The sequence below is a fragment of the Protomyctophum bolini genome, assembly GCF_963924005.1.
Source record: "Protomyctophum bolini genome assembly, chromosome: 16".
Classification (NCBI taxonomy): Eukaryota; Metazoa; Chordata; class Actinopteri; order Myctophiformes; family Myctophidae; genus Protomyctophum; species Protomyctophum bolini.
In genome coordinates, this window is record NC_137877.1 from 2,626,209 (window position 1) to 2,646,750 (window position 20,542).

At 42.4% G+C, this 20,542-nt stretch overlaps 1 protein-coding gene across 2 annotated transcripts; it reads right to left on the reverse strand.

The window, feature by feature from the left end:
* Positions 1–14,740: 14,740 nt before the first annotated feature.
* On the reverse strand, positions 14,741–19,346 carry LOC308330538 (uncharacterized protein). 2 transcript variants are annotated; one of them, XR_013965489.1, is made up of 3 exons: positions 18,890–19,346; positions 15,374–18,317; positions 14,741–14,801 (listed from the first exon to the last, which is right to left on the reverse strand). XR_013965489.1 is itself a non-coding variant. In XM_080785435.1 (2 exons), exon 2 carries the CDS (start codon positions 18,033–18,035, stop codon positions 16,002–16,004), a length of 2,034 nt encoding a protein of 677 aa, XP_080641561.1. In that variant the 5' UTR covers positions 18,036–18,317; positions 18,890–19,346; the 3' UTR covers positions 14,828–16,001. The 2 variants fall into 2 exon arrangements, 1 of the variants encoding a protein (XP_080641561.1); XM_080785435.1 differs by lacking the exon at positions 14,741–14,801 and having other exon boundaries at positions 14,828–18,317.
* Between the last annotated feature and the right edge of the window lie 1,196 nt (positions 19,347–20,542).

A 20,542-nucleotide genomic window follows, 5' to 3' on the forward strand; every position in this document is an offset into this window, starting at 1 on the left:
ACTTTTTCCCCCTCCTCCTTCGTCGTTGCCAGGAATGCTTTATAGACCATGTTAATATTGGAACTGCCTGCTTGGAGGGATTGCTTGATTCAATCAAGCAAGTCACTGCCTCGTAAAGTCATTACACACTTTGTGCAATGTCATGAGGTTCTGGAGACTGGGTCTGGACGGTCCCGTCCTCTCCATTAGCCCATTCTGGACGGGAACCGCCTTTTGGTGTTTTAACAAGCATTATGTTATGCTTTAGCTATACTGGAAAATAGCAGATCTACAAGCTCGTAGCGCGGCACCGAGTGGCGCGCTACGAGCTTGTAAAGGTCTGCTATTTTTTGAAAAGTCGTGAAAATGTGGCACAAATCTTTGAATATATATATATTCTTTCAGAGCGAACATTTTTTTAACTCAAATCTTTGCTTCTGGGGGGGGGGGGGGGTCCTTGGAACAACGTATTTTCAGATGGGGGTTGGCGGCATATTACATATAATTTCTGGGATCCTTGACATTAAATAGTTTGAGAGCCAGTGAACCACTGACACAGAAACATAGGGTTTTTTTCTGAAAACTGTCAGGATTTTGAAGACATTTATAGAATCGTTCCCAGGTCAAAATGGGTTAAGAGAGAGACACGTGCCTGGCCTGCCTGGCTGGGCTCTTTGGACCGTCTATAAATAGCAGTCGCGAAAAAAACCACGCAAACAGTTCTTTTAAAAATCAATTAGAGATGCTCTTTTTTTGTCCATGAAACACAAGAAGGAAAAAACTGAAAACAAGGCACAGCATGCTTTCAAAGGCAACCTTTGCCCCGAGCAAAATAAAGGACTTAACCCATTCTGACCCGAGATCAGATTCATACGAGGTTTCCACTGGACACACACACTGGTCTGATTATAACCCATTCTGACCTGAGATCAGATTCTAAAAATGTCAGTCGTTCTTCGATTTTTAAAAATAGCAGACCTACAAGCTCATAGCGCGCCACTCGGTGGCGCGCTATGAGCTTGTAGATCTGCTATTTTTCAATAGCTAAAGCATAACATGATGCCAACACCAAAATGCGTTCCCGTTCAGAATGGGTTAATTCACTTCCCCCCCCCATGAATTAAGCTTCCGCTGTAGCCCTGAGGGAACCAGATCACAAAAAGACGTGTGTGTGTGTGTGTGTGTGTGTGTGTGTGTGTGTGTGTGTGTGTGTGTGTGTGTGTGTGTGTGTGTGTGTGTGTGTGTGTGTGTGTGTGTGTGTGTAAGATGAGAGAGGGTAGTAAGATGATATCAGAGCATAATACCATGAAGAAGAACAAAGAAACTAAATTTGACCTCCCAGAATTCATCTAGACTTCACTCCCTCTCTCTCTCTCCCTATCCCTCACTCTAAACCTCTCTCTCCCTCTCTCTCTCTCTCTCTAAACCCAAGGCACTTTTTCTGAGTGTGACAAAACTGCTACAGGGGAAACTTCAAATATAGATGATGGAGAGAGAGAGAGAAAGAGAACACAGGAGAGGCAGAAAACAGACCGACTGAAGAGAGAAAACATATTTTTAGAAAGATCATATGGAGAATAAACAAAGTGTTTAAGAGAGAGAGAGAGAGAGAGAGAGAGAGAGAGAGAGAGAGAGAGAGAGAGAGAGAGAGAGAGAGAGAGAGAGAGATTATTGAAAGAGAAGAAACAGTACTTTTTGCTCTCAGTAAACAGTGAAACAGGCAGAGCTGCAGAGAGAGAGAGAGAGAGAGAGAGGGATCTCTCTTACCTGCGCTCGGCTGTCACAGCGGTGGCGGTTTCCGGTCCGGTTCCGTGGGATGGAGAACAAGTGAGGAGAGTCAAAGGGGTCCTGGGGGGGGTGGGTGGGTGGTCCGGGTGGTTCCGGGGGAGAAGGGGGAGGTCCGAGTCCGGCTGGAGGCACAGCAGGGCTGGAGGGGAGAGGAGAGGAGAGGAGAGGAGAGGAGAGGAAGGAGTGAACAGGGAGCAAGGGAGGGAGACGGGGAGGCTGAAGGGAGAGAAACGCTGCTCTCTCTCTCTCTCTTTATCTCTAATCTCACACACACACGCGGTGCTCGGACGGACGCAGAGAGAGGCACCACCACCCGGAGGAGTCACTGGGATAACAGGCACGGAAGAGAGTCTTTACACTAACCCGTTCTGACCTGAGATCAGATTCTAAAAAAGAAATGTCTTCTATACATCCTGACAGTTCTCTGAAAAAGCTATGTTTCTATGTCAGTCGTTCTTCTTCTGCAAAAATAGCAGACCTACAAGCTCGTAGCGCGCCACCGAGTGGCGCGCTACGAGCTTGTAGATCTGCTATTTTTCAATAGCTATAAAGCATAACATAATGCTATAAAACACCAAAAGGGGTTCCCGCACAAAATGGGCTAAACCAGCAGGGAGGGGAGAGAGAGAGGGAGGGATGGGTACATCTTCCCCTCCCACTTCTCCTCTGGGCCAGGCCAGCCAATGGGAGCCTGCTGGGACGTGTCCGAGCAGCCGTTAGCCTCCTCGCCCCAGCCAATGAGGGACAATCGCTCATATCCAATTGGACTAATCACAGTGTGGAGGGAGACAGGGAGTCGTGGCCAATGAAGGCAGTCGCTCATATCCAATTGGACTAATCACAGTGTGGAGGGAGGAGTCGTGGCCAATGAGGGGCAGTCGCTCATATCCAATTGGACTAATCACAGTGTGGAGGGAGGAGTCGTGGCCAATGAGGGGCAGTCGCTCATATCCAATTGGACCAATCACAGTGAGGAGGGAGTCGTGGTCGAAGCCGAAGCTTCCACTCCTGAAGGACAGACGGAGCATTTGCACTTAGCCAATAAGTGTGATTTATTTAAGGCCTCCACGGACATTAGAGTGATTAGATTCTGAGGCACTTAATGCATGTTGGGCGGGAACCCCTTTATGTGTTTTTTTATTACGTTATGCTTTAGATAGTGAAAAAATAGCAGATCTACAAGCTCGTATAGCGAGTGGCGCGCTATAGGAGCTTGTATAGGTCTGCTATTTTTTGAAAAGTCGTGAAAATGTGGCGCAAATCATTGAATATATATATATTTCAGAGCGAACATTTTTTAACTGAAATATTGGTACTTCTGGGGGGGTACCTGGAAGTATATATTTTGAGATGGGGGGTCCTTGTGGCCCAATAGAGATAATTCTGGGGGTCCTTGACATGAAAAAGGTTGAGCACCACTGACATAGAAACATGGGGTTTTTTTAGATCGTTTTTTTAATCGACCTCAGTCCAGAATGGGTTAACCCAGCGCAATAAGGCTGCATGCCCAGGCCACTGCAGACCTGCCAACTACACGCGCCAGGCTCCACCAGGCTTTTAGTCAGCTGGAGAATCAGCATTGTGTGGCGTGTGCTCAAACCAGGCATGTACAGTATCTGCACACACACCCATGTACAGTATGCACACACCCACGTACAGTATGAACACACCCACGTACAGTATATGCACACACACACACCCTCCGTGACTCCGTCCATCCCTTCATCCTTCTCACACTCCCTTTTCAAGCACACAAATGCACAGTATACACACACACACACACACACACACACACACACACACACACACACACACACACACACACACACACACACACACACACACACACACACACACACACACACACACACACACACACACACACACACACACACACACACACACAGTAAAATCAATTCCACTCCATCTCTTTCATTAACCCATTCTGACCTGAGATCAGATTCATACGAGGTTTCCACTAAGACACACACTGGTCTGATGATTAACCCATTCTGACCTGAGATCAGATTCTATAAAAAATGTCAGTCGTTCTTCGATTTTTCAAAAATAGCAGACCTACAAGCTCGTAGCGCGCCACTCGGTGGCGTCGCTATGAGCTTGTAGATCTGCTATTTTTCAATAGCTAAAGCATAACATGATGCTAACCCCAAAATGGGTTCCCGGTCAGAATGGGTTAACATACATTCAACAGTATAGTTCATTAACCAAAAGCTAAATTGCATTTATGTGTGCCAGTGTGTGATACAGTATATCATCCGATATCATATCACATTCGATATCTCAGCTAGAGTCAGCTAGCATGGAGACTGAGGACAGTGTAGTGACTACTTAACACTAATTTTGGACTGAGGTCGATGAAAGAAAACGCTTCTAAATCCTAAACATTTTCTGATTAACCCCATGTTTCTGTGTCAGTGGGTGCTCAACCTTTTTCATGTCAAGGACCCCCAGAATTATCTCTATTGGGCCACGGACCCTCCCCCCCCCATCTCAAAATATGATGTTCCAGGGACCCCCCAGAAGAAGCAAATATTATAGTTAAAAATGTTCGTTCTGAAATATATATTCAATGATTTGCGCCACATTTTAACGATAAAAAAAAAAAAAGCAGATCTACAAGCTCGTAGGCGGCGGCTACTCGGTGGCGCGCTACGAGCTTGTAGATCTGCTATTTTTTCCAATAGCTAAATTATAACAATGCTTAAAACACCAAAAGGGGTTCCCGCACCCAAAACGGTTTAAAGAGAGAACACCTGATCAAATGTGGGCGTGAGTGCGTTATCTGGCAGCGAATGAGAGTGAGCACTAGTGATGGGAGTCGACATGAAGAGAGAGACAGCTGATTTAATTAAAAGAAACAATTAATTACTAATGGAGAACGAAGGGGGAGATTAAATTATAAACCCTTTTCTGCCTTCCGGTGTCTCAATGAACTATATTATATTGCTGCACTGGATTTATATTACAGACAGTATAGTACCGCGCAAACGCGGGAAGCGAACGCAGCTCGTACATATTTGGGTTTTGGACGTATAGCTGCTTTGGGGACTCCTTATATGGTTATGGCTGAGTCATGGTGACGTAATCACTCAGCTCCATATATGGGCACAAAAGCGAGACAGACAGACAACATGATCTGCTAGGTCTCATAGTAAGTGCTCACTGAATTCGCAATCACTGCGTTCGCAATCATGTCGTCTGAATCAATACGTGTGCTCTAAGTTCTAACCAGACACTGACCCTGGTATGCATGCCAGCTCTGCTCTGTGAAAGAACACCTTCTTTTCACCACCAACACGCACGGATCGATTGCACCAGCAAAGTTCCCAGCTTGATGATCGCAATGTCAAACTGCAGTCAGTTGAGGAATTATGAAATGCTTGTCACGGTTTCCACGTATAGCGGCAAAAAGAAAATACCAGAACACAGCCAGCCATCAAACTAAAAATGTTTGGTCAAACCATGTGACTTCCATTGGAAATGCATTGGGGGGGCGGCATTAAGAGGTGGAATTCCATGCTAGAAGGCTTTCTTACCTTTCTTTGTAGTTGTTACGTCCCCACCAAAGAGGTCCAGGTGTTTTTTTGTGCAAAAACTCCTTATTGGCTATTTTCCCTACCATAAGCCCTCAATGAATTGCATTGAATGGGAATTGAATGGGGCTATGGGGTGTTATGCTAGTTCGCTTATTTCCATCGAAAGAAGAAGTAAAGTGTGCCTCTTGGGATATTATTTACATTATGAAGAGAGGATATATCAATAAAATATTATAATTTTGAGCGATGGAAATAAGCGAATTAGCACAACACCCCATATCCCCATTCAATTCCCATTCAATTCAATGCAATTCATTTAGGGCTTATGGTAGGGGAAACAGCCAATAAGGAGCTTTTGCACAAAAACAACACCTGGACCACTTTGGTGAAAGCCTTCTAGCATGGAAGTCTTTTAGGTGTGAACGAGGCCTTACTTATTATGACTTCACTTCGGAGAAAAGGAGTCCTAGCTGAAAATCAATGTGTGTCAATCAATACCAGAGTGCATTACATCATGGTCCGTTATGCATAGCTTTAGCCCATTTTGGGCGGGAACCCCTTATGCTATAATTTAGCTATTGAAAAATAGCAGATATACAAGCTCGTAGCGCGCCACCGAGTGGCGCGCTACAAGCATTGTAGGTTTGCTATTTTTGAAGAAAAAAAAAATGGTGAAAATGTATTTGAGAAAACCTGAATTTATTTCAGAAAACTGAAAGGATTTAGGATTGAGGTGCGGCCTAAATGGGCTAGTGTGCTGTCCTGCTGTCAGTTCACTGGAGAGACTTTTACCCAGGAGGAGTTTTTGCCTTCCTTCCTCCGCAAAAATCAATCAATAATAATACTCAGGTGGGCGAAGTATTGAAAATAATGTTCCGGGTCTGAAAACGCTCCACTCAACATAATTGTGCAAACTTACTCCCTCCCTCCACCAATCAGTAAAAGTCATTTCACGGCAGGTTTTATATCGAGTTCACCTGAAACAACTCCTCCCAAACAACTCCTTTCCTCCCTCTCTCTCTCCCTCTCCCTCTTCCCCAGTGCTCGAGTCTCTATATCCCATTCTGAACGGGAACCCGTTTTGGTGTTAGCATCATGTTATGCTTTAGCTATTGAAAAATAGCAGATCTACAAGCTCATAGCGCGCCACCGAGTGGCGCGCTACGAGCTTGTAGGTCTGCTATTTTTTTGAAAAATCGACTGACATTTTTTTAGAATCTGATCTCGGGTCAGAATGGGTTATAATCAGACCAGTGTGTGTCCAGTGGAAACCTCGTATGAATCTGATCTCAGGTCAGAATGGGATATACCGGTACACATCTCAATCACACAGCGTTTTGAAAATGAAAAATGTACCCATAGTGTCCGCCGTGCACAACAATATTATCTCTGGAGGAAGACAATCAGTGCGACACAGAGAACGCTGTGTGTGTGTGTGTGTGTGTGTGTGTGTGTGTGTGTGTGTGTGTTATGGTTTCATAGAACGAGGCCCCCGCTGCCTTCAAACCCCCCCCCCCCCCTGCGTGTGAGTGGGAGGGAGAGGCCGAGACATAAAAAATTCATAGGAGGATAGAAGGAGATGTCACATCGGATATGTAGCCAGCTGCAGTGATGGGCTGAGGGCAGTGGGGTGTGTTATGTGTGTACGCTCCGCTGTGAGCTGTGTATACTGTACGGTAGAGCTGTGTACTGTACGCTCGGCGTACGGTAAAGCTGTGTGAACCTGCAGGGACCTGACCGGGGTGAGTTTAGCCCATTTAGACCCTAAACTCCTACTTCTACAAAAATGTCTTCTAAAATCACGAGTTTTCTGAAGAAAAAATAAACATGTTTCTATGGTCAGTGGTTCAAGGACCCTCCAGAAATATATTTAATTGCCCGCCGACCCCCCCCCCCCCCCCCCCCCCCCCGAAGCAAAGATATGAGTTAAAAACATTAGCTCTTAAAGAATATATTCAAAGATTTGCAGCACAGTCATTTTCCTAAAGTCGTCTCTTCGGTGCTACTGAAATGTTCTGACGAGCCGGCTCTACGGCGGTAAAATAGGAGTATGAATCGGCCCTTAGCCTTATCATAACTTATCATAACCTTATCATAACTCAAGTAAAGTCTGTGTATCGTCTCAACCATCAATATTTGGACATTTCCATTCCAAAACAAAAAGGTGAGAGGTCAAAGCCTATCCTCACCACCATGCCCGGAATATCCACTCTAGTCTAGATAACATCCTCCTCATCAAATATTTAGAAGGAGAAGAACAGAAGGCTTAACCCATTCTGACCGGGCACCCATTTTGGTGTTAGCATCATGTTATGCTTTACCTATTGAAAAATAGCAGATCTACAAGCTCATATCGCGCCACCGAGTGGCGCGATACGAGCTTGTAGGTCTGCTATTTTTGAAAAATTCGAAGAACGACTGACATTTTTAGAATCTGATCTCAGGTCAGAATGGGTTAATCAGACCAGTGTGTGTCCCGTGGAAACCTCGTATGAATCTGATCTCAGGTCAGAATGGGTTAAATGCCAGTGGATTCAGAGGGGGGGTTTAACCCTGGCCCTAATCAGGTGCAGGTGTTGCTGACATGCAGAGGCAAACCGTTTTTAAGACTGTGTTTGGAGGACTCATACTCTACTGGTATATTCTTCTGACTTATGTTTATTTATTATGTACTGCATGTAAACGTACAGTATAGGGCTTTGGCAGACTTTAATAAATATACTTCTTCAACTGAATGGACACTGACTGGACAGCACGTTCCTGAGCACACGTCATAACTTCAATCCTGGCTGTTGGCAACCAGTTAACGCCTAATAATAGGGTTTAGATTAGATTAAATTAGATTAAATGTATTGTCACTGCACATAGTATACAAATACTTTGACAATGAAATGAATAGTGGCGTCCAACCAGAGTGCAATAATACAGTAATGCAGTAATGGGAATAAATATACTTGTAGTTGAATGTACACAGTGTACAGTATGTACAGTAATATATAATAAATAGAAAAATAGACAATGAAGTATAAATAGAAATGAGGAGTATGCACACCCACCCACACAAGCCATAAGCCATAACATGCTAGTGTATGTACAGTATATATGGTGTGAGCATGAGAGTTCAGATGGGAAGGGGGTAACATTTAGGCTACAATGTTCTTTCAGAGCGGGTTTTTAACTCAAATCTTTGCTACTGAGAGAGGGGGTCCCTGGAACAACATATTTTCAGATGGGGGTCGGGGTATATTTGGGGTCCTTGACATTGAACTATTTCCAAAAGGTTCTTCAAAATAGTAAAAGAAAATAAGATATATAGCCCCGAGTGTGTTCCTGTTGGATCTATTCTACGGTGAGTCACCCAGCACCCGACACATACATACGGGCACAATTACATAAACACAGTCCAGAGATCTTGACAGCCGTGGCTTTTCGCTTCCGCCCCAAACGTAATTAACCCATTCTGGACAGGAACCCCTTTTCGTGTTTTTTTTTTTTAAGCATTACGTTATGCTTTAGCTATTGAAAATAAAAAAAAATGTGAAAATGTGGCACAAATCTTTGAATATATATTCTTTCAGAGCGAACGTTTTTAACTAAAATCTTTGCTTCTGGGGGGGGGGGGGGGGGTCCCTGGAACGGGAGGCGGCCTTTTTTCCGACAGCATTCTAGCCGACGGGGCAACGATCCGATCCGCAGCGAGGGGACATTCGATGCGATGCGAAAAAGCGATGGTCCGACATGCGCTGCTCCCGTGCTTGCGGTTCGGGTTAGGTTAGGATTGAGGTTTCGGATCAATATGCTGTCGGGAAAAAAGACCTGCACCCCCTGGAACAACATATTTTCAGATGGGGGTCGGCGGCCAAATACATATAATTCTAGGGGTCCTTGACAAGAAATATTGAGAACCACTGATATAGAAAACATGAGGTTTTTTCAGAAAAAAAGACACTTTTTAGATTTCGACGTCAGGCCAGAATGGGTTAAGTCCCCCCCGATATCTGGTTGTCGCCCTCTCGTATCATTACCGTCGCCGGATCGTTTCAATGTACTTAGTTATTACTTAGCTGGACGCTAAATATAGCCATGGTTAGAGCAGCCGCTGAGACACAGCGCTGCACAGCCACGCCAGCTGTGGGTTATTACAGGCTCCCCCTCCTCCTCGCCCTGTCTCTGAGCATCTCTCCTCTCTCTCTCTCTCTCTCTCTCTCTCTCCCTCCAATCTCTCACTCCTCCTTTTCTCTCGCCCTGTCTCTGAGCATCTCTCCTCTTAAAGTTCTCAGTCCTGGGGACTGATTTCAGTCCTGAGTATCTCATAGGGGTCATTTAACTCAATGTCTGCCAAGGACTTAATTAACTGCTTTTTTATCAATGAGATCAGTGCAGATTTGCAAAAAAAAAACATTTTCAGTCTTGGGATTGTTTTTGGCTTTAAACCCTGCTCTCTCTCTCCCTCCTTTTCTCTCCCCCTGTCTCTGAGTCCTCCTCTCTCTCTCTCTCTCTCTCTCTCTCCCTCCCTCCTTTTCTCTCGCCCGTCTCTCCTCCGCTCAAGGAAACTTATATGGATAGTACCTCATTCAGCAAATTCCTTTTTTTCCATGTTACCGTTATACTTTCCTTTTTTTTTTAGAGAGAGAGATTTACTCAGGCCTTAAGGGCCTTGAGCAAGTGGAAATGGGTGTGCAAAGCTGGTTGTTTTTCTTTAACCCATTTAGGCCTGACGTCGAAATTAAAAAAATAATAATCCCTCATGTTTCTGTATCAGTGGTGCTCAATATTTCATCTCAAGGACCCCACAAATTATGTGTAATTGGCCCCCCCCGACCCCCATTTGAAAATATGTTGTTCCGGGAACCCCTCAGAAGAAAAGATTTGAGTTAAAAACGTTGGCTCTGAAAGAATATATAGATTCAAAGATTTGTTTTAACGATTTTTCAAAAATAGCAGACCTACAAGCTCATAGCACGCCACTCGGTGGCGCGCTACGAGCTTGTAGATCTGCTATTTTTCAATAGCTAAAGTGTAACATAATGCTTAAAACACCAACAGGGGTTACTTGGCGCCCAGAATGGATTAAACCAGGGACAGGGCTGGGCTGTGACACCCAAGTTCAAGGCGATTCATAACAGACCTCATCTCTAAAGCCAGGGCTCTCATCAGCAGGTTAAAACTCTCCGACTCAAACTGCATGTCGATCTGATTGCCTATTAAAGGAGAATCCCATGCTAGAATGCTTTCTTACCTTTCTTTGTAGTTGTTACGTCCCCCACCAAAGAGGTCCAGGTGTTTTTTTGTTTCCTTATTGGCATTGCATTGAATGGGAATTGAATGGGGCTATGGGGTGTTGTGCTAATTTGCTTATTTCCATCGAAAGAAGTAGTAAAGTGTGCCGCTTGGGATATTATTTACATTATGAAGAGAGGATATATATACAAAGAAATTATAATTTTGAGCGATGGAAATAAGCGAATTAGCACAACACCCCATAGCCCCATTCAATTCAATGCAATTCATTTAGGGCTTATGGTGGGGGAAATAGCCAATAAGGAGCTTTTGCACAAAATAACACCTGGACCTCTTTGGTGGGGACGTAACAACTACAAAGAAAGCCTTTTAGTATGGGATTCTCCTTTAAAAGGGATAGTTGTATCGTTGTATCGCCTACTCAGGCTTATGTGAACACCCCAGGCAATTTTTAAGTCACTCGATTCAGTATTTAGATATTTAGATATTCATTTTAGCTGCTTCTCTCATGGGGGTCCCTGGCATATATTTTCAAATGGGGGTCCTCGGGCTGATTAGTGTCAATTTGGGGGTCCTTGACATGAAAAGGTTTGGGGACCACTGCATTAGAGGCAGCAGCCAGATGCTCCAAGTTCAAAAAGCCAGGCCACAGGATGTTTCAAATCACCATACAGTAAACATCATTTACAGCATATAACCTGTTGAATTATTATAGCAACCATTGCCAAATATTAAGCAAAATATTGAATACCTCCATTACGGTCTTCTTAACCCATTCTGGGCGCGGGAACATCTTTTGGCTACGAGCGAGTAGGTCTGCTATTTTTTTAATCGTGAAAATGTGGCGCAAATTTGGAATATATATTGTTTCAACGTTTTTCACTCAAATCTTTGCGACTGGGAGGGTCCCTGGCTGGAACAACATGTTTTCCGATGGGGGTCGGCGGCCAATTACATATAATTTTGTTGGTCCTTGACATGAAAATGTTTGTAAAAACACAGGTTTTTCAGAAAAACTGCCATGATTAAGAAGACGTGTTTAGAATCGAACTTAGCTCTAAATGGGTTAAAGCCACTGACTCTGCTCTTATAACACACAACACAAATAAACAGGATAATGACTGAGAAACATGGCTTGAACATGGTTGAAAGTCAGTCAGTGGCACATCACAAAACACAGCGTTTTATGCATGTGATCATGTCTGACTCCATGATCGCAGCACGGCCGTTTCCGAAGGTATGGTACCCGTTTGGTTCTGCTGCGTGTTTCAGAGAAACTTGAGATTATTGCTGACACCTGCTGGCGTTCTAAACATTTTAGGTTTGCTAATTTCTCTTCTGTAGGCCATTTACTTAAATTACTGTACATATAGCTTGTAGATATCTTCTTAATATCCATGTGAAAGTTTCTGGCATAAAAATGTTTGTTTAGTCTCCACTTTTTCACGAGCTGCACCCGGGCAGCTTTCTCTCGATATGCACACAGCATGCTGCCGCCATCTTGCCAGCAAAGTAAGTGCTACATAGGTGCAACTTCCCATAGACAGCTCATTCATCCAAACAGAACAGTCCTAGGCTAATTGTATTAAATAACGTCAAACTCACCGACATTGTGTCACGGACTTCTTTTAGTAGTCAAAGACACCGAACAGGAACTTCAGGAGACCGTTTATTCTGTAAGAAGTAAGAACAGACAAATAAAACACTATTTGTTGTTGGAACTGGTCCACTGCTTAGCCTCAGACTGTCTGTGGGCAACACAATTGACATTATGGCTCAAAATATGTAAATATATAAAACTGTGGGAGGTATAAAGGTATGTATACGTCTGTATACCATTTAGCGTGGAATAGATGCAGAGGGACTCTATGTAAAGTCATCCAAATGTCAGAAACTTTACGTAGAGGGGCTATAGGTGCAGACAGTACACAGTAAAAAATCCCCCTGTTCATTTATCCACCGGTAACTCAAGAATGTATACAAGGAGTTATAACACTGAGGACTTTTACCGTGAGCATCATTTCACTTCAGTGACAACAGAAGTGCAGGTTAGTTATTTCTCCTCAACTCTAAAGAGTCTGTCTTGTCAACTCGGATCTGTGAGAAAACATGGCCTGCAGAGATATATTCCAATCCAAAGTAAGTGTACAGCCTCTATACCTACACCAGGGGAAGGCAACTTTGACGATGGAGAGGCGAGGGCCAATATATTTCCACACTCACTCCCTAGGGTCATATATTACTGTCGTAGCAAAAATAGCCGATCTACAAGCTCAAAATGCGTCGCATTGGCTATATTCAAATTGAAATCTTTTTTTTCTTTTTAATACTGATTATCAGTATTCTGACATTAACCTGAGGGCCACATTAAGTGAAGGTGGGGGCCGCATGTGGCCCCTGGGCCACCAGTTGCCCACCCCTGAACTATATACTGTATATTATGTTTCTCTTGTTTAACCCTGGCTTCCCTGTTTTGTGCATTTAAAAATCACAAAATTGCCATTAAAGAAAATAGTTTACAGTACTCTAATCTATTCTAAATAATTTACAGTACAAGCAACAGTACCTATGCTAATATAAATGCTATCTGGCATCGAGATGACAGATAGCATTTATATTATACAATATTATACATTACATTATAGTAGCTTTGGTCATATGGACATTGGCCAAGTAAGAATGTACAAACTAATATGATGCATTATGTTCTCCGAACTACACCATGAGTAAAGAGAGGACCAAGTAAGCCTAGCCTATTAAAGATTTAGACTCTGTAATTAAGCTAAAAGCCTATAGCCTATATTGCCAACCACACAACATGAAATTCCACCTGCGCGAGCTAGGCTAAAAACCATACATTATTGGCATTAATTAACAAGTACGTGTTGGTCAATGCATCAAACAAATATGCCCTACCTCGTTATACAGCTCCATGCTTTCATAATCCTGCATTGTTGTTCACTGTATAATCCACAAATTCGACAACAATGCTATAGTTGTTTGGTTCTGCTGCGTGTTTCAGAGAAACTTTGGAGCATGATTGCTGACACCTGCTGGCGTTCTAAACATTTAGGTTTTGCTCATTTCTCTTCTGTAGGCCATTTACTTAAATTACTGTACATAGCTTGTAGATTGTCTACGCCTGTTTCGCTTCGTTTTTTCTTCTTAATATCCATGTGAACGTTTCTGGCATAAAAATGCTTGTTTAGTCAAATATCTCCACTTTTTCACGAGCTGCCTGCACGTCCCGTACAGCTTTCTCTCGATATGCACACAGCTGCTGCCGCCATCTTGCCAGCAAAGTAATTGCTACCTTCCCACATAGACAAGTCATTCATCCAAACAGAACAGTCCTAGGCTATCTAATTGTATTAAATAACGTCAAACTCACCGACATTGTGAAACGGACTTCTTTTAGTAGTCAAAGACACCGAACGGGAACTTCAGGAGACAGTTTATTCTGTAAGAACAGACAAATAAAACACTATTTGTTGTTGGAACTGCTTAGCGTCAGACTGTCTGTGGGCAACACAATTGACATAATGGCTCAAGTGCGTACAGTCAAAACTGTGGGAGGTATAAAGCGCCAAACTTTGTCTTACTCCAGTAAAATAATAATAATAATAATAATAATAATAAAGTGTTACAATTACAAGAGTCTGGTTGCCCTCACACTAAAAAGTAAACTCACTTTATTTTCGCGCAAAAAGACTAACATTGCGTGACGTCATCACTAGTCCCCGTGATAAACCAAAAAGCTGTTTTACAAAAAGATTCATTGCACTCAGATTAATATTATCATAATGACCCAACGTCATATGTATATTAGACACCGTATGCTTCAATTTACAGCTGAAATGAACACTATTTCATAACAAAAACATAAAGTAACATCACGGTGTTTTCAAACAGCCCTCTCACCTCAGAGGAACGCGAATCCACTGAGGTAGCTACGGTAAGACCACTAGGACAAACAGAGCGGCAGCTACGGGAACACCATTATACAGTGTGATATTATGCAGTGAACAAAAGTGCTATATATCTTAGTTTGAACAACAAAACTATGTCTGCTCAATAGTGGGCAAATGAACAACTCAATTTAACTAACTATTTAACTCTGTTACATACGGAAAGCTTGTTGTCCTCTATCAGCATGTGTAAGCAACCCCGGCTGATAAAAGGATGAGCTCTCGAACTGATGATTTAGAAAGTTTAATTCCAGAAACACCGTAAGAACTACAGGTGGAAAAACACACAAAGTACACAAATGTTACATAACGAAAACAAATGACAAACCAAGGTAGCAAAGCTGAATACTGTAACTATACGAAAATCATAAAGTCACAAATACATTGATAACATTTGACAATTAAATTGTTTTTATACCAAAATGACAACCATTTGAGTGCAAAACATGAATTACTAGATCATGAATGACAAAACCTTTACATTTGATCCCTTTGAAGTTTGAACCAATAATGGCATGTTTGTTACTGTATCTATACTGCATCATTATAACAATAACAAGCAAGGCTGATATTATTTGTAAAACACATTTTCCTTTGGCAAACATGAAATGTACCTTTTAAACTATCAACTGTAAATATGAATTACCTATCTAAACCTTACAGTCTATGATCTAAACCAAAGTATTTATATAATTATTTATCAACGTTACTGAGGCATCACACAAGCGGTCCAAAATAGAGTGGCAGAATCACGTCTTCAAAGTTACTATTAACATAACACAAATGCACAGAAGCAACGTAAAAGAGATTGCATACAAAACAACAAAATAATAACAGTACCTTGTTGCCCTCAGCCAGGTGCTTAAACTAAATGAACCTTTCGTTCTGAACACTGAAGTGTTCTCTTGCTGTTGTTTACATTCATGACTCTGTTGCAAAGAATGACCGCGCTAAACTCTACCCATCTACTTCCTTCCTGTTTCTCACAGTTTCAAAGTAAAAGCTATACAAACAGACTATAATAAAACGAACTCAAATACAATTCTTTCAAGCAAAACACACTGAAGAAGTTGGTAGAGACATAAAAAATAATACACTATAGAACCATGAAAACCGTTTATATGATTCAAATAAAGAGAAACTATATAAACATACAGTAGGCAGCCAAAGTCCAGTCTGAAGTAACTTTAAAAGTCCCCTGTTCAACTAGTTTTGTGGGCAACAGCGCCGCCGTCTGGACAGGGGGAGAATCTCTTTAGCCTTTAGGGGAAACAATACTTCTTGCTCAAAGTAGTGATTAAATGGTTCGTTACACTCCCACCAAAGCGAGAGTGGATTGCAGAACTCTGTAAGTTGTGCAAAACACTAGAGCTTTCTCACAGAAAGCATCATTTAAGCAAACTATAAATCGCACATCTACTTAATAAGTAAGAAAAACAAAAAGATACGATTTACAGCGACAAGGTATTCAACCCGTATCTAGTAGAAAGGACAGTTTCTGGACCGGACGTCCAACAGCGGACATCTTGTAGAGATGCTCTCCTTTATTGTCCAGATTTCGGTCTCCAAGACCGACTCTCTTCGTCTGTCCATCTTTGTCTGTAGTGGCTCCTGAAACCTTTCCCGGTCTCCATTCGTTAAGGGGAAGATCAGCCATCCTTTGCTTCTTCAGTGGCCTTCGGTGAAGTCTGTTATGATTGCCGTTGGGGATGATTGCCTGGTGCATGATGAATTTGGGAAGAGAGATCAGCCTCCCTCCCACCTTGAGAATACCCTCTTTGTTAAGGCAAGCGTTTAGAGAGTACAAAGGGGCATGGGACTGAGGGGAAATAACTTTGTTCACCGGTTTCAACTCTTCTGGGTAAATGTTTTCCTGTAGGTCTTTAATTGGGCAATGTTCTGCTTCTTCTTCTGTTGCAGAGGTGATATCTGACTTCTCTGTGTGATATATTCCTTGATGAGTTATATAGCCTTTCCTTCCTTCTTCATCACACACATCCTCTTCATCACCTTTCTCGATTACCTCTGCCGGAGATACTGTGGGGAGCTCCTTAATGTTGACTCTGTGACAAATAGTGTTGACACTTGAGTCAAGGCACGGCACATAACTGCTCACAATGCTCCTTACCAGTTCTGTATTAACAGCACAGGGTTTCTCTTCTGCTCTAGGAATGACCTGTGTTGGTGTTAGTGCCCTTGAAACACTGTAGTCTATCTCTCTGAGATCTGACACTCTTTCATTCTGCATGATGACATTCTCACCAAGCATAGTGGTTATCTTCAGGTTGACAGGACTTGAGTCAGCTTGCAGGTCCTTGCTCACTTCTTTAGTGGCCCTTTGATCGTTGTTCCCTGCAGCTGCTTGTGTTTGGAAGTCGTTGTCCGTTTCGTTGTCTTTGTGATTCCGTTTTTCCAAAGTGGGCTGTGCTGGGTAGGATAAATCTGCATTTGTGGTTGGGGATTCTGTTGTGTTAGGCTGTTGTGTGGGAGATGAAGATACATGTTCTGTGACTGTATGCTGCCGTCCTTGAGCGTTGAGTTTGGTAGAGTGGATCCTGTCCTCTCGTGCCATTTCTTGACTGTAGACATGTAGCCTGGCCTTTGCTGCTCTCACATCCCTTTGTGCATAAAGTATTTCCAGCTCATGTTGCGCTGCGGTTAATATTCTATCATTCTGTGTCTTTAGACTTCTCAGTTCCTGCTCCTGACGTGCCTCTATTCTTTCCAGCTCCCACTCCTTTTGTGCCAATTCAGCTGCTGCCCTTGCCTGCTGAACGGCAATGCTTGTTGACTTACTTGATTTTGTGCTGAATCTTGATGACCGTTCACTTGATGCTCTGCTGGACTTGTGTGTTGAACGTGAGGCTGTGGAGCTGGATATGCGTTTCCTTTCCTTTTGACTGTCGTTTCCGTCGATGCATGATATCCTTTTATATATGGCCGTCACAATGTCCTTTGTCACTTCTTCACAAGCCCGGCACCGTATGACACTGTATGGAGTGATGTCAACTTCTATTTCTCTATAACTGCTCATGACATCCTCCTTTGCCTTTCTGATTGTTTCAACAAGGTCTCCAAGTTGACCTTTAGGAATGTCTGTTTGTAGCAGTTCCTTAGCCTTGCGAGCCTGAACCTTCCATTGTTCGTACAGTTGGATCCTTTTCTCTTCTTTCTGGGCCTCCTCTCTAATTGAAGCAAACATCTCCGTGTCCGTGGGATTCCTTAGATGACCAGTGCGGTGAAGTTCCTCCTCTTCCGTTCCGTCCTTATGAGGGGGCTCCATCGACCGGTCAACGTTTGTTGATGCTTCCTTTTTCCTTAGATGACCAGTGCGGTGAAGCTTCTCCTCTTCCGTTCCGTCCTTATGAGGGGGCTCCATCGACCAGTCAGCGTTTGTAGATGCAAGCCGTTTTCGTTGATGACCAGTGCGGTGAAGCTCCTCTTCCGTTCCATCCTTATGTAGGGGCTTCATCGGCTGGTCTGGGTCTGTATGTGCCTGCATCTTCCTTAGAGGAGAACCACAGTCTTCAGAAACGTTGTAGGATCTCTGTCATCAGACAACGGAGGGTGAAGCTCTTCTTTCTTTCTTTTCCACGTTCTAGCTTGCTGTCATCAGACATGCAGGATGACATTCTTCTTACTGTCATTAGACAGCAAGGGGGGAAGCTCTTACTGTCATCAGACAGTAAAGGTCAAGTTCTTACTGTAAGCAACCCCGGCTGATAAAAGGATGAGCTCTCGAACTGATGATTTAGAAAGTTTAATTCCAGAAACACCGTAAGAACTACAGGTGGAAAAACACACAAAGTACACAAATGTTACATAACGAAAACAAATGACAAACCAAGGTAGCAAAGCTGAATACTGTAACTATACGAAAATCATAAAGTCACAAATACATTGATAACATTTGACAATTAAATTGTTTTTATACCAAAATGACAACCATTTGAGTGCAAAACATGAATTACTAGATCATGAATGACAAAACCTTTACATTTGATCCCTTTGAAGTTTGAACCAATAATGGCATGTTTGTTACTGTATCTATACTGCATCATTATAACAATAACAAGCAAGGCTGATATTATTTGTAAAACACATTTTCCTTTGGCAAACATGAAATGTACCTTTTAAACTATCAACTGTAAATATGAATTACCTATCTAAACCTTACAGTCTATGATCTAAACCAAAGTATTTATATAATTATTTATCAACGTTACTGAGGCATCACACAAGCGGTCCAAAATAGAGTGGCAGAATCACGTCTTCAAAGTTACTATTAACATAACACAAATGCACAGAAGCAACGTAAAAGAGATTGCATACAAAACAACAAAATAATAACAGTACCTTGTTGCCCTCAGCCAGGTGCTTAAACTAAATGAACCTTTCGTTCTGAACACTGAAGTGTTCTCTTGCTGTTGTTTACATTCATGACTCTGTTGCAAAGAATGACCGCGCTAAACTCTACCCATCTACTTCCTTCCTGTTTCTCACAGTTTCAAAGTAAAAGCTATACAAACAGACTATAATAAAACGAACTCAAATACAATTCTTTCAAGCAAAACACACTGAAGAAGTTGGTAGAGACATAAAAAATAATACACTATAGAACCATGAAAACCGTTTATATGATTCAAATAAAGAGAAACTATATAAACATACAGTAGGCAGCCAAAGTCCAGTCTGAAGTAACTTTAAAAGTCCCCTGTTCAACTAGTTTTGTGGGCAACAGCGCCGCCGTCTGGACAGGGGGAGAATCTCTTTAGCCTTTAGGGGAAACAATACTTCTTGCTCAAAGTAGTGATTAAATGGTTCGTTACAGCATGTGTTTATTTAATAAAACATCACAGTAGACATGTTATGTGTTTGGAGTTTGGAAGTGCTTGTTGACACATAATGCAGGAGGCAGCAGGAAGTTGCTTTACTGATAACGAGTGCTTCCAAACAAGATCTTTAGAAAAAGAATCATCTGCAAGGTATTTCTTGACAGGAAAGTAGCTCATAACCATAACATGTCTGTCTAGTACGGTGGATTTTTATTCAACAAAGACTTTGCAGATATAGTAAGACGATAATTTGACGTTATTTAATACAATTAAATAGGACTTTTCTCAGTTTTCTGTTTGGATAAGTGGGCAACTGGCGGCCCCCACCTTCACTTAATGCGGCCCTCAGGTTAACACTAGAATACTGATAAGTAGATTAGTAGCTTAATGAGTATTATTAAAATGTATTTTTTTTAATGTCCAATGCATTTTTATTTAGTTTATTAAATAGTTAACATAACTATAATTTAACATAACTTTAAGTTAACATAACTATAATTAAAGGCCTTTGAAATTAAATAAAAAGGTTACTTTTCAGGATTCCTATTCCAAACATAGCAAAAAATTAATTCACGATTTAAATTCAAGTAATAGCAAAACATAGCTGATCTACAAGCTCAAAACACGTCGCACTGCGACGCGTTTTGAGCTTGTAGATCGGCTATTTTTGCTACACGACAGCATTATGCAATGTGGCCCCTCTGGAGTGAGTGGGGAAATATCGGGGCCCTCTCCGTGGTCAAAGTTTCCCACCCCTGATTTGTGTTAAGTAACCATGTCATGGTGATGAAGGTTGTCCGTGCTGGTGCTGTGCAGCTTGAGATATTTGACTAAACAAACGTTTTCTGCCAGAACTTTTACATGGACGTGAAACTAGAGGACACTATATCTGACTCGCTGTGCAAAGCCTGCTTCTGCCGACTCAGCACTGATTTCTTTGCTATTATATACCGAAAGGGCCCAGAACCATAAATCATGTCCTGTGCTGCCTGTGATGACAGGGACAGGGAGTCCTGTTGTGTTGTGCCATTGTGTCAACTTGTCACCTGTTTGATGCAACAGGTGTGTGTGCCCGTTATGGCCACCGGTCGTCTACTTGAGAGCGATGCAACTTAATTGGGAACGTAATAATACCTTGTCATAGCACCCGTTTTAACTGTCTGTCTGTCTGTCT